The 12,102-nt window shown below is 50.8% G+C and overlaps 1 protein-coding gene across 16 annotated transcripts in view; it reads right to left on the reverse strand.

Annotated features, from left to right (window-relative positions):
* ARSG (arylsulfatase G) overlaps positions 1-12,102 on the reverse strand; it is a 141,266-nt gene that overhangs the window by 53,896 nt on the left and 75,268 nt on the right. For all 16 annotated transcript variants that reach the window (XM_040640345.1, XM_008693667.2, XM_040640340.1 and 13 more), the window contains 2 exons: positions 8,396-8,592; positions 7,386-7,466 (listed from right to left, as the gene is read on the reverse strand). In XM_040640345.1, the coding sequence (XP_040496279.1) occupies positions 7,386-7,466; positions 8,396-8,592 (278 nt within the window). The remainder of the gene's footprint in view (positions 1-7,385; positions 7,467-8,395; positions 8,593-12,102) is intronic.

Below are 12,102 nucleotides of genomic sequence, written 5' to 3' on the forward strand. Positions count from 1 at the left end.
TACTTAAAGCAATAAATATTTAGCCTCAGCAACCAAAACATAAACAGAACCATGATTCATGAATTTGCTTTCTTGCTCTTCCCTGGCTGAGGAAGTGAAGTGGCATTCCATGATGCTCCGAGGACGGGGAAGGCCGAGGAAGACTCACCGGCCCCCGTGCCGCTGGGGAGCAGAGGTCTTTCCCAGGAAGGACACCCCGCCGTGCTTCTCTGAGTCACACAGGCAGCCTGGCAAAAAGGAGGTTCGCAGACTTCTCAGTGCGAGAGAAGCACGGGAAGAGCCCCCAGAGATTCTGACTTCACAGGTCTAGGTTGGGGCTCTGATTCTAGGTGATTGCGATGCCAGCGGTCTGAGGACCAGAGTCTGAGAAATATTAGCGAGCGAAGTAGGAAGATGCCTTTGGAGTCAGGCAGGTCTGGGTGCCCTTCCCTTCTCAACGTGTGGCCTTGGGCAGAATTCTTAACCTCGCTCAGACTTGATCTCTTCAGCTGTGAAGCGGAAAAAGGACTGCACTTATCTCATGGGGTCGTGGGTTATATAAGATAATCCATATAGGGAACCTGGGGGAGCTTGGTCCGTCCAGTGTCTGCCCTCAACTCAGGTCATGATCCCCGGGGCCTGGGATCGAGTCCCGCATCCGGCTCCCTGCTCAGCGGGGAGCCTACTTCTCCCGCTCTCCCTCTGCCCCTTCGCCCTGCTCGTGCGCGCGCAATCTCTCTCTCTCTCAAATAAATAAATAAAATCTGAAAAAAAATGTATATAAAATTCTGAGCAAGGTCCTTTGGCATAGCACCTGCCGGAAGTGCCCAACAAATGTCATCCAAAAAAGCTCAAAAAAACCCCCAAAACAAACAAAACTACCTACAAAGAGAAAAACAGCAGAAGTTGCAAGCTGGCAGCTGACACGCTGAATTCAGCCCTCTGACAGTTGGGTTTGGCACGAACAGTATTTTCTGAGCTAATTTTGAATGTCATTAGACAAGGCCCTCTCTCCAGTTTACTGAATCCCTAACACTGCCCACAACTTAGGAAAACAAACGTGTGTTCGTTTATATTACCTGCCTGGCATTTGTATCTGTGACTCGGGTAGAAGGACATGCCTGTCCCGAGGAGTGTGCATTCTATAGCCTTCTAAAGAAGCAGCCTTCGTTTCTAAGTATAAATACGTGTCCTTGCCAAGGATACCCGCAGCATACTAGTTTTCTAGAAACACAGGGCAGACCGGCCTCTGTGTGGACCGAGGACTCTGGCTGGCCTGGGGTGGCCTTGAGTGTGGTGATGGGGACATTCCAAGCCGGGTGGCCAATGTCCCAGAAGGAGACACAATTTGACTTCCACTGGGTCCCCACCAGCTGGCCCTGCCCCCTCACCAGGGCCAACAGCCAACATCCCGTGTCCCTCTCTCCCTCACCCAGCCCCACCTCTGACCTTTCTCCACCCCACCCCCCTGCCCCAAGCGGAACAGAAGGCCCAGGATGCGGAGCCGCTTCCCAGTGGGAAAGCTTACGCAACAACCTGATAGCATCAAATTACAAACAACCAAGGTCTCCTAGAAGCTCAGGATGCCAAATTCAACAGAATGTTTCCTCATCACCAAGGGGGAGGAAGGAACAGTTCTGCTCTTCAAATAAAACAAGAAAAGATTTTCCAGACAGAGGAGCAGTCAGTTAGGGGACAAACAAGGTGCTGGTTCTGTCCCGGGTAGGAAACAGGGCTGGAGTGGGGAAGGGAGGGACGGCTGCTGTGAGCCAGGGCTGCGCTGGGGCTGGGGGGGGGAGGGGGCTCTGTGTCAGCCATGCGCACGCACCTCAGGCCCTCTTGGTTTGGGAGAAAGTAGAGGTGCTCTGCTCTGTCCCCAGCCCCCTGGTTCAGTTTCTTCTCGCCCCTGCAGGGCGCAGGCCAAGCCCAGAGAAGCATCCTCACTCCTGCACAGGGTGAAGAGATGGCTCCAGGAGACACTGCCTCATCCCATCAGCTGAGCAAGGCGGCTTGGCCAGGAAAGGAAAGGGAAGACAAGGAGGGGGGCCTGGGGCCCCAGGAACAGGGGAAGGCAGCGCGTGGCCTGACGTAGCGGGCTGGCTGCGGGGAGACAGAAGCAGGGCTCTGGGTACTGTTTGTCCTGCTCCGTTGCGAAAACATTGACTGCTTTCTCCCTTTCATCTGCTCTCAAGACCGGCCCCCTTACAGCAGGATGAGCAGGCATCCCACTGAAGAGGAACCTGGATGAGGAGGAGCAGGGGGTCCAGAGGGACCCCCAGCCTCCCTCCCGTGACCTGAGGCCCCTTGCCGCGCCCCCTTCCACGCAGGGTTCTGCCTGACTTCCCAAAGCCCCCAAGCATCATGCTGAGCAGGGAGGAGGAGGAGGGCTGTGGAGGAGCCGGATGGGAAGCTGGTTTGGAGAATTAGGAAGGGGAAGTGTTTACCCCTAGGCAAAGTTCACCTTCAGGCTTTCCTGAGAAAAGAAGAGAATGGCATCCAGCCCCTTCCCCATCGAGAATTCAGTGCTGTGCCCCCCACCCCACCTCCAGGTACACAGTAAGCCGCACGTGTTTATGACTTACCCCCCCAGAAAAGAGTGTTCTTTTTTAAAATTGATTAACATTATAATTTTATTTGATATGAATAGTTAAGCTTTGCTTGATCAGATGAAACACACACATGCTTTAGCTGTGAAAAATTCCATTTTCTGGTCCTATGTAAAGGCAACATCTAGAGCAGCAGAGAGGGAAAAAGTTGTATTTTCAAAAATAGTTAAGCCAGACTGTTTCCTGGAGGTACTTCATTCAGTTTTCATCCTCAGATGCTACTGGCTATTTCTGGTAGGACCAGACGTTAATACTGACCAGTTTAGCTTTCCCGACTGTGAACGAACTATCCCACAAGGAACTGGACTTGGGCTGAAGACGCTGTGGTGACCCTTGGGGTGCACATATTCTAAAAGATATGCTCCGAGTAAAAAGATCCACATTCACCAGAGTACGAAATGAGAAGACTACAATCCAGCTTCAGAGCAAAGCTTCCCAAGACTCAGAACGCTTGGAAAGTCATCCATATGTTATTTAAGTTGCCCACGAACTTCGGTGGGGCTAGACATTAACACTGACCGGTTTGGCTTAATGAACGGGGACTGGCCTGTTTCAGCTGGGAATGAAGACATGGAGAATCGTGGGGGTTAGGAGAGGACACTCACAAGGCTGGGTGCCTGTGGGCAGTACCCCAGTTGATTCTCCCAGCTGTCCTTCGAACGGGGTCTGCAGCCCCACCTTACAGGGGAGGAAACTGGACTGTCCAGGGGGCACGGATTCATAAGCTGAGTCAAGAGTCGAGCCCCACTGGGGCTTCCAAAGCCCTTAGCTCCCTCCACTTCTCCATTCTGCCTCCTGCAGATTCAGAAAGATTCATACTGTTCCGGGGGCCAAAGACGTTTTCCTTGATGACCACGGGTCCAAAGAAGCAACACAGGATTTTCCAGATGGCTGAGCAGTTAGCCGGGTATAACTCGGGATGAGTAACGACCAACATGCAGGTTGAGTAACAGGCTGGTGGAGGTCAAATGACACAAACCCCTTGACCAATGGCTGGCCTCGGAAAGCCCTCCGCCCTGCTCCACCTCGCTGCCTCGTGTGGCCAGCCGACAGGGTGGTTGGAATAAAGATTGCAAGGGGTCCTCCTACCCCGGCATTCTCTGAATGCAGGGATACTGCTGGGGAGTCCATCACGTGCTGCTCTCATTTATCATCCAGGGCTTGGTGGAAATGAGTCTAGTCTTGCCCCGCCCCCTGCCCTCAGCCCCACTGACGTAAGAGAGGTCTTTTTAACTTGAACAAGGGGCGGGGAAGAGTGGGAGATGGGGGGGGGGTGAGTGCTGAAGCTGCATGCGGTTTTCACTGGGGAGAGGAAAACATCTGGGGGCTCAGCAGGGGTCATGCCCGCACAGCGCAGAGAATGTGCTCAACGCCACTGAATCGTACACATCAATACGGTTACTCTCACTTCAAACAAAATTGAATCACGTCGCTTTTACTCATAAAACCTTTCCACGATTCCACATTTCTTTAGAATTAAGGCCAAAATGGTCCGCCTGAAACAAAAGACCCTTGACCACTGACCCCGGCTCTCCCTTTGGCCTTGCCTCCCCCTACTTTATCCACTTCCACGAGCTCCAGACACACACACAGTGGCTGGGCAGCTCCTACGCTGTGGTCTTCCTACCCCCGCCCAGGCTGCTCATGGCCCCCTCCCCTGCAAATCCCTAGCTGTGGCCTACTCATTCTTCAAAACTCAAACCACTCGGGAAAGCCTTCCTGTCTCCCTCCCGTGTGGGTGAGATGCCCTTGTGCTCCCCTTTATCTTGCAGTCCTTATCCAGGATTATAATCTCCTGCCTCTGTGGAGGCTTCCAGCATTGTCCAATCGAACTGCCTGCAATGACGGAAATGTTCTCCATTCGCACTGTCCAATATGGTAGCCACTGGCCACACGTGGCTTCTGAGCCCTTGAAGAGTGGCCAGCATGCCTGGCGTACGAGACAGGGTAGCTCTAGACAGGTGGGGCTCAGATTTTAACCTGTACCAAAAATGACCTGAAGGACACGGTAAAACACAGATTGCCAGGATCCCTCCCCAGAGTTTCTGACTCAATAGGTCTGGGGTGAGGTCCCAGAATTCCTGCTTCTAACAAGTTCTCAGGTAGTGCTACCACTGTGGGTCTGGGACCATAGCCCGATAACTACTGGTCTCGATCTGAAAGTTCTAGATTCATACGGTTTCCACGTGGATATTCTAGCTTGGTGGTTCCAGGAGCTCATCTCTGGACCAGCCACCTCAGTGTCGCCTAGGAGCCTGTTAGAAATGCAACATGTCCCTGGCCATCCCAGATTTACCGAGTCCGAACTGCAGGATCCTCAGGAGATTGTCTACACATTAAAATCTGGGAAACACCGCTCTGGATCATCAATCCTTAAAGACAGGGTCATTGTTCATCTTTGCATCCCCAGCACAGGGCCCCATGTGGGGCTCGATCCCCCCACCCTGAGATCACAACCTGAGCCGAAACCAAGAGTTGGACGCTTAACCGACTGCGCCACCCAGGCGCCCCTCATAATCGTGTTTCTCACGGGACAAAGTACTTTCCTCAAAGAACAACGCCCCACTCCCCATCTGTACACCTAATTCACTATTTCGAAACTGTCTCCTAAAGGGGAGAGAGACAAGATAAGGCTGGTCTAGATAGGAGATCAGAGGTCATCTTCTTAGGGAACAGAGAGCTACCTACAAAGGAACCACTTACTGACGCAGGCTTACCCGCCCCATCCAAGGTCTCCAGAGCCTTCTGGAATCTTACCCTGGAGAGTCCTGATTCCAGGCTCTTTCAGGCTTTCCAACTGAGCACTGAAGCCCGTAGCCTGAGCCTGAGGGTATCCCAAGTACGGACAGGAGCAATTATAATCAGCTAATGCAAAAAACCACTCCCAGCTCTCACCCTATCTCTCTAGCCTATGGTTGCAAGGATCAGGCATATTTAACCCCTCTTCTAGTCCTGGTACCTTTTTCTGCCCATTTCTCCAGAAAGTGTTCCTGAACAGAACCAGTCAAAGAGGTCAATATGTATGGAGAGAAACAACACATGATATGAAGCCCCCTGGTCACCGAGCAGGTTAGGGGGAAGAGGCACCCAGTTCTCCTGACCCCCAACTCGAATCTCCAGGCACAAGACCTGACCACAGACACAATCACCTGTGAAGTTCTCGAAGGATCTGATTGGACAGACACCAGGTTAAAGGTGACAAATAAAAACGAATGATCAGCACTTCCTTCTCGCCAACAGCCATGAGATGCCTGAATGTTCTCGTGTCTAGGTAACTACAAATATTCTGCCAGACTAATAGGAAAAGCAGTTTGCACCCTCTGACCTGGAGAGACTGGAAGCCATAGGTCAGGAGCTGGACAGAAGGGAAAGCCCGGCCCAGGGAGGGGGTAATCCCCCCAAGCCCACCTCTGAACCCCTTGGACACAGCACTTTCCAAAAAGTTTATTTTAATCTTTTAGGACACAAACAAGACCAGTTTGTTGTGAAAAAAAAATCACATGTAAACCCACCTTCCCCTACCCATAGGTAATCACTCCTAATCCTTTGTTAACTTTTGGTACCTCTCTCGAGATTTTTTATGAGAACTGGTATGCTTATTTTTTTTTTAAGATTTTATTTATTTATTTGAGAGAAAGAGCGCAGAGGGTGAGGGAGAAGCAGACTCCCTGCTGAGCAGAGAACCCAAAGCAGGGTTCGATCCCAGGACCCTGAGATCACGACCTGAGCTGAAGGCAGACGCTTAACCAACTGAGCCACCCTGTCGCCCCGGTATGCTTATTTTCATATAAGAAAATCATACTTTATATATTGCTTTATAACCTGCTTTACTCACTGAAAAGTATTTAAGGTAAATGTTTCCAGGTCAAAATATGCATCACTTCAGCAGTTCCTTAGAATTTCCTTAAATGTTATCACCATTTCTGTAAGCACTCCTCTCTTGCTGGACACTTGGGTAAGGCCCAACTATTTTTTTAGAAACCTATGCAGTGAGCATCCTTTCACATATATCACTGTGCGCTCAACTGACCAGGAAGAACCGATGCATCTACAGGCATATGTTCCAAGCCTTTGGTCCTTACTGCCAAATTGTCCCCAGCCCAGCCACTGTCTTAGAAAGCGAGGTCCTTGGGGGGGCAGCTTTCCCAGAGCACATGGGCACTGAGCTGGGGGCTGAGGGAGGTTTAAGTAGAAACAGGCAGTGTCGTGCGTTGGGGAGATCACTGACTTTAACTTGGGGAGACAGCCTGGCTCCCTCCTCACAAGCTGTGTGACCTTGGGCAAGTTATTAGCCTCTCTGAGGCTCTCCTTCTTCACCTGTAAATAGAGATGTTACTACCTACCTTCCCACATTGTAAGGTTTAGGAATAATGTGTATAAAAACCGTGCATTTTATGCCCTGAATGTTTCCTGAATGAATGAAATAAATTCATGGTTGCATGGACGGAGGGATGACTGAAAAAAAAAGGAAAGAAAAGAAAGCAAGGAGGACGAGCAAGGGCAGTGGGATGAAAGTCAAGGTGAAGTGTATTTGTTGGAAGGTCCGTGGACTGAGGGCCCGGCCCCCGAGGGAGTCCAGGGGCTGTAGGAGGAGAGAAAGGGGTGGTCGAGGCTCAATAGAAACTCTCGTCTCTTAGTTTATTTCTTCCCCAGGAGCTGGTGGCTGGTGAGCAACTTGTCTGTGTTTCGTAATGATGGCCAGAAGGCCTACATAGGAGTTGGTCCTCCCAGAGACAGACCCCACAGCCTGGCCTGGGCTCTACCCCCGGCGGGATGCGCCAACCCCAGCTGAGTCCCTACCTTGATGAGTTTGCCACGATCCAGTGAAGGGACCCACGCTACCTGCCAGCTCACACTTCTGGGCCCACGGGCCATTGTCTCCTGCAAACCAAAAGAAGCAACATGTAGCGATCGATAGGCTCGTGGACGCTTTTGCCCATTCTCCCTCCCTGGTCCCATATCCCTGACTCAGCAGGAGAAGAACCTGTAAAAACAAATATGATCTCTGCCCCTGAAGAATGACCTGTTGTATGAGGCCCGCCTCTGCTGGGCTCTTAGAGAGGTGGGCTTTCCCTGCCCCAAGCTAGCCCCACGGTGAGGTTCTTGTCTTAGATGCTATTACCTTCTCCTACAGTTTTACAACCGTCCTTAGCCCCGCAGCTCTTTCCTGAGCGCCTAGGATGCACCCAGCGCCTCCCTGACGTTATCTCGTGATCGTTCAACGGGCTATTCAGTAGATGCTATTGGGAGCTCAGTTCTGCATAAGAGGAAACAGGCTTATAGAAGGTAAAGAGCCTTTTCCAATAGTAATGGACAGATTCAAGCCGGGGTCTCTGCCTGCCCTGAGAGCAGTGCTTTCAACCACTGCCCCTGTTCCAGAAGGGCACCTGGGACCCACAGTGCCTGGGCAGGCCCTTTAAATAGCTCACTAGTTCGGCCCACTCAGCCAAAAGATGTGACCTGGTGACCGGTGGCAACTGGAGTCTTTGGGACTGGGAAGATGGTGAGGAGGGAAACTGAGAACCACCCGAGGAATGTCAAAGTCACTGCCCAGGTGGCCCTAAATCAATACAGAAGAGGTCAGCAGGGTACCTGCTCTCTGAGCAAAGTTTTCCAGTGGCTCAGCTTTGGAGGCCCCAATGGGCAGGTGCTCAGCACTCAGGCCAACAAACACTAGCAGGACGCCAAGTTCAAAGCAAGCCCCCCGCCCCGTGAAAGAGGATCACTTAGCTGGATTCTGCTCTTCAGAGGGGGTGTGGGCAGGGTTATCCATTAGATCTCAGTGAGCTGGCTGGGTTTGACTACTTCACCTGTAAACCAGAGGAATGTGTTTTCTTTTGCTGTGCGGTCAACTTTGTCCTTGATCTGGCCCACCAGGCTGTCCATCTCCCGGAGACCAGCGCCATATGGCCTTCGGCCCCGTGGGTCTGCTGAGAGCTGCGTTCTGGATAAGGGCACGTGCATGTGGGCCAGGCCCACGTACAGTAGGAAGGGCCTTCCGCTGGCGCTGAAACAGGAGAACCAAGAGGTAACTCTCCAGAAGGCTCTGCTGGCTTGTCCAGGGTCTCCGCGGCTCTCCTCTGCCTCAGAGAGAAGCCCCAGAACACCCTCTGCCCCGTGTGCTCAGGAAGTACACACCGGTCTACAGCCTTGCCAGGGAATGTGGAGGTCATCTGGTTAGCCAGTTAAAAACTGGGAGTCATCGTAATCATCGTGACTGTCCTTTGTCATTGACTCAGAGCTTATTAAATGCGATTCATGCTGTCTAAATTCACCCTCATGACGACCCTCAAGTTCCCTTTCCCAGATGAAGCATCGGAGGCTCAAGAAGATGAAAGGACTTGCCCAAGGATACCTATTAGTAAGTGATTAGAATCTGGATTCAAACTCGCATTGGCTTGCTCTTAACTGCTGCACTTGAGAATCCAGCGCAGACCTAGTTTAAAACGGCCTCTGCTCCTTCGCAGCATCCAGGCCATCACATCCTTTCCCAGCCCCGGCCCTTTCCAGAAGATGAGTGATGACTCGCGTTGACCACAGACAATTCCAAGGACGCGCACAGGACCACCGGGAACGTCTAGATCAAGGCCCCATTAGAGGCCCAGGCGCTGGCTGCCCCTATTCTAGTCCTCTGGGGCGGGGAGAGAGCCTGGGTGGCCTGGGCTTCCTGTCTGTCCCCCACCCCCACCCCCAGGCAAGGAACAGGATCCAGCCAGCTGCAGAACTCCAGCCTCACCCTGCCAGAAGCAGCAGGGACCTTCATGGAGCCCCCTCCCACAGACCACACCTATGGGGGAGGGTGTCTTTCGGGGGATCTATTAAGTTGGTACAGAGAGGTGATAGAAGCGTGGGTCTTTTTTACACAGCTCCCCCAGAGATAAGATTTTCAAGGTGGCTCTCAATTATTTAGCTTACCCCAATTTACACCACCCCGCATCAAGTCCTCTGAGTGCTCCCCAGCTCTGCCTCAAGCTGCGCCCTGTGGAGCCCCCTGCGTCCCGACTCCCAGGGCCCCCTGATTGGGGCTGTGCCTGTACTCAGCTCTTGTCATCAGTAGGCATAAAACTGAAGACGCAAGTCCCATGACAGGGGTCTCCCCTCCATCTTAACCAAGAGTTTCTTTCTTTTTTTTTTTTTTTTTTAAAGATTTTTTATTTATTCGACAGAGATAGAGACAGCCAGCGAGAGAGGGAACACAAGCAGGGGGAGTGGGAGAGGAAGAAGCAGGCTCATAGCGGATTAACCAAGAGTTTCTGTGCAACATTTCTAGGGTTGCATTTTCCAATGTGGTAGCCACAACTCACATGTGGCTGTTTAGGTTTCAATGAATGAAAATTAAATAAAATTAAGAATTCAGTGTCTCACCTGCTACAACACAGAGGAGCCTGGAAGACGCTATGCTAAGTGAAATAAGCCAGGTGACGAAGGACAAACACTGTAAGATTCCCTACCTAGAGAAGGTCCCAAGCGTGGTCAACTTCATAGAGATAGAAAGTAAAACGCTGGGCACCAGAGACTTGGGGGAAGGGGAAATTGGTGTCTAATGAGTACAGTGTTTCGGTTTGGGATGATGAAAACCAGTTCTGTGGACGGATGGATGGTGATGGTTGTATAACGATGTGAATGTACTTCAGGCTGAAATGCACACTTAAGAAGGTAAATGTTATGGTATGTATATTTACCACTATATATACACACAAAAATCCTACATATGATATATATTATCTATTTAATTCAGTGTTTCAGTTGCCTGAGCCGACGATTTCAAATGCTCAGAAGCCACAGGTGACTAGTGGCTCCCATCTTGGACAGCACAGACAGAGAACATTCTCATCCTTGGGGAGAATTCCATTAGCTAGTGCTGATTTAGCGTCTGTTGCCCGCTCTCCCAGGGATGATAATGTGCGGTTGTGTAAGTTGTGTCCTGCACCAGAACGTCCTGCTGAGAGAATGACTAGATGCCTAATTCCCCCCAGAGTCCACCGGCCAACTGAGGCGCCCCGGCAGAGATCAGCAGCCACCCAGAGGGGGCGCCTGTTTCTTTTCTTTTCTTTTCTTTTCTTTTCTTTTCTTTTCTTTTTCTTTTCTTTTCTTTTCAAAGATTTTATTTATTTATTCGACAGAGATAGAGACAGCCAGCGAGAGAGGGAACACAAGCAGGGGAGTGGGAGAGGAAGAAGCAGGCTCATAGCAGAGGAGCCTGATGTGGGGCTCAATCCCATAACGCCGGGATCACGACCTGAGCCGAAGGCAGACGCTTAACCGCTGTGCCACCCAGGCGCCCCGGGGCACCTGTTTCTAACAGGTAGATACCCTACCGCAGCGGCCTGCCGGCGGGAGCGGCTCCAACTCCTGGAATTTTGCAAGCTAGTTGTTAAACATGGCCATCATTAAAAATTAAATGATATCAACTTACACTGAAATAAATCATGTGAAAAGCAAAAGTCATAAATTCTTACGATTTATCTCATCCTGACTATTCCACGACATTTTACTATTATGCATGCTCTTGAGCTTATCTTTTCTATCTGTGTGGTGCAAATGCCATCTGACCAGTACTCTAGCGCCTCTCTTACCAACTTCATGTTCAGTGACACCTGCTTGGTGGCCTGAAACTAGCCAACGTGAGAGTATTCACACCACAGAAATGGCAAATGTTCCAAATCAGGGCTTTTTTTTATTGTTGTTGTTACTCATTTACCAGGTTGGGGTTAGGGGGTAGGTCCCACCGCCCACACTTTGTCCTATCCCTGTCATTATGCTCTAAACTCCCACCCATTATCAAAGTCCCGTCAGCACCCCGGGCCAGAGGCTGAGAGATATGTGCAAGGCTGAGCGAGAGCAGCACAGACAGACAGAAAGCACAGTCTCTGGACACCTGTACCCAAATCCCTGGGATTTTTACTTTATGGCTGTGCAACCCTGGGCAATTAACTTAACCTCTGTCGTCTCCACAGTGGGGACGACTATAGCTCCCTGATAAAGTTGTGATTATTAACTGCCTCTAGGAAGCATTTAATAAACGGAAGCCTTTTTACTGACAATTCTGAATAATACATGATGCGTGGTGCTCGGAGATGTACCTCTTTACCTGCATCCTGATGCCATCCAGAATTCAGAGAGACAGCATCGTGCGGAAATCACACACGCTGGCTCCCTGGGCTCATCTAGCTCCCAAACCAGCCCTTCAGTATGCTCCTATACGGAACATAAAAATAAGAATATCATAATAAAGAGTGGAGGAAGGCTGTTGCTTTCTAGAAAAGAAAAAGCTGAGTATAAGACAGTATAATTCCATTTTTCTTAAAAAATAGATATATATAAAGGGGCGCCTGGGTGGCACAGCAGTTAAGCGTCTGCCTTCGGCTCAGGGCGTGATCCCGGCGTTATGGGATCGAGCCCCACGTCAGGCTCCTCCGCTATGAGCCTGCTTCTTCCTCTCCCACTCCCCCTGCTTGTGTTCCCTCTCTCGCTGGCTGTCTCTATCTCTGTCGAATAAATAAAAATCTTTAAAAAA

Source organism: Ursus maritimus, unplaced genomic scaffold (assembly GCF_017311325.1).
Source record: "Ursus maritimus isolate PB19 unplaced genomic scaffold, ASM1731132v1 scaffold_24, whole genome shotgun sequence".
Lineage (NCBI taxonomy): Eukaryota > Metazoa > Chordata > Mammalia > Carnivora > Ursidae > Ursus > Ursus maritimus.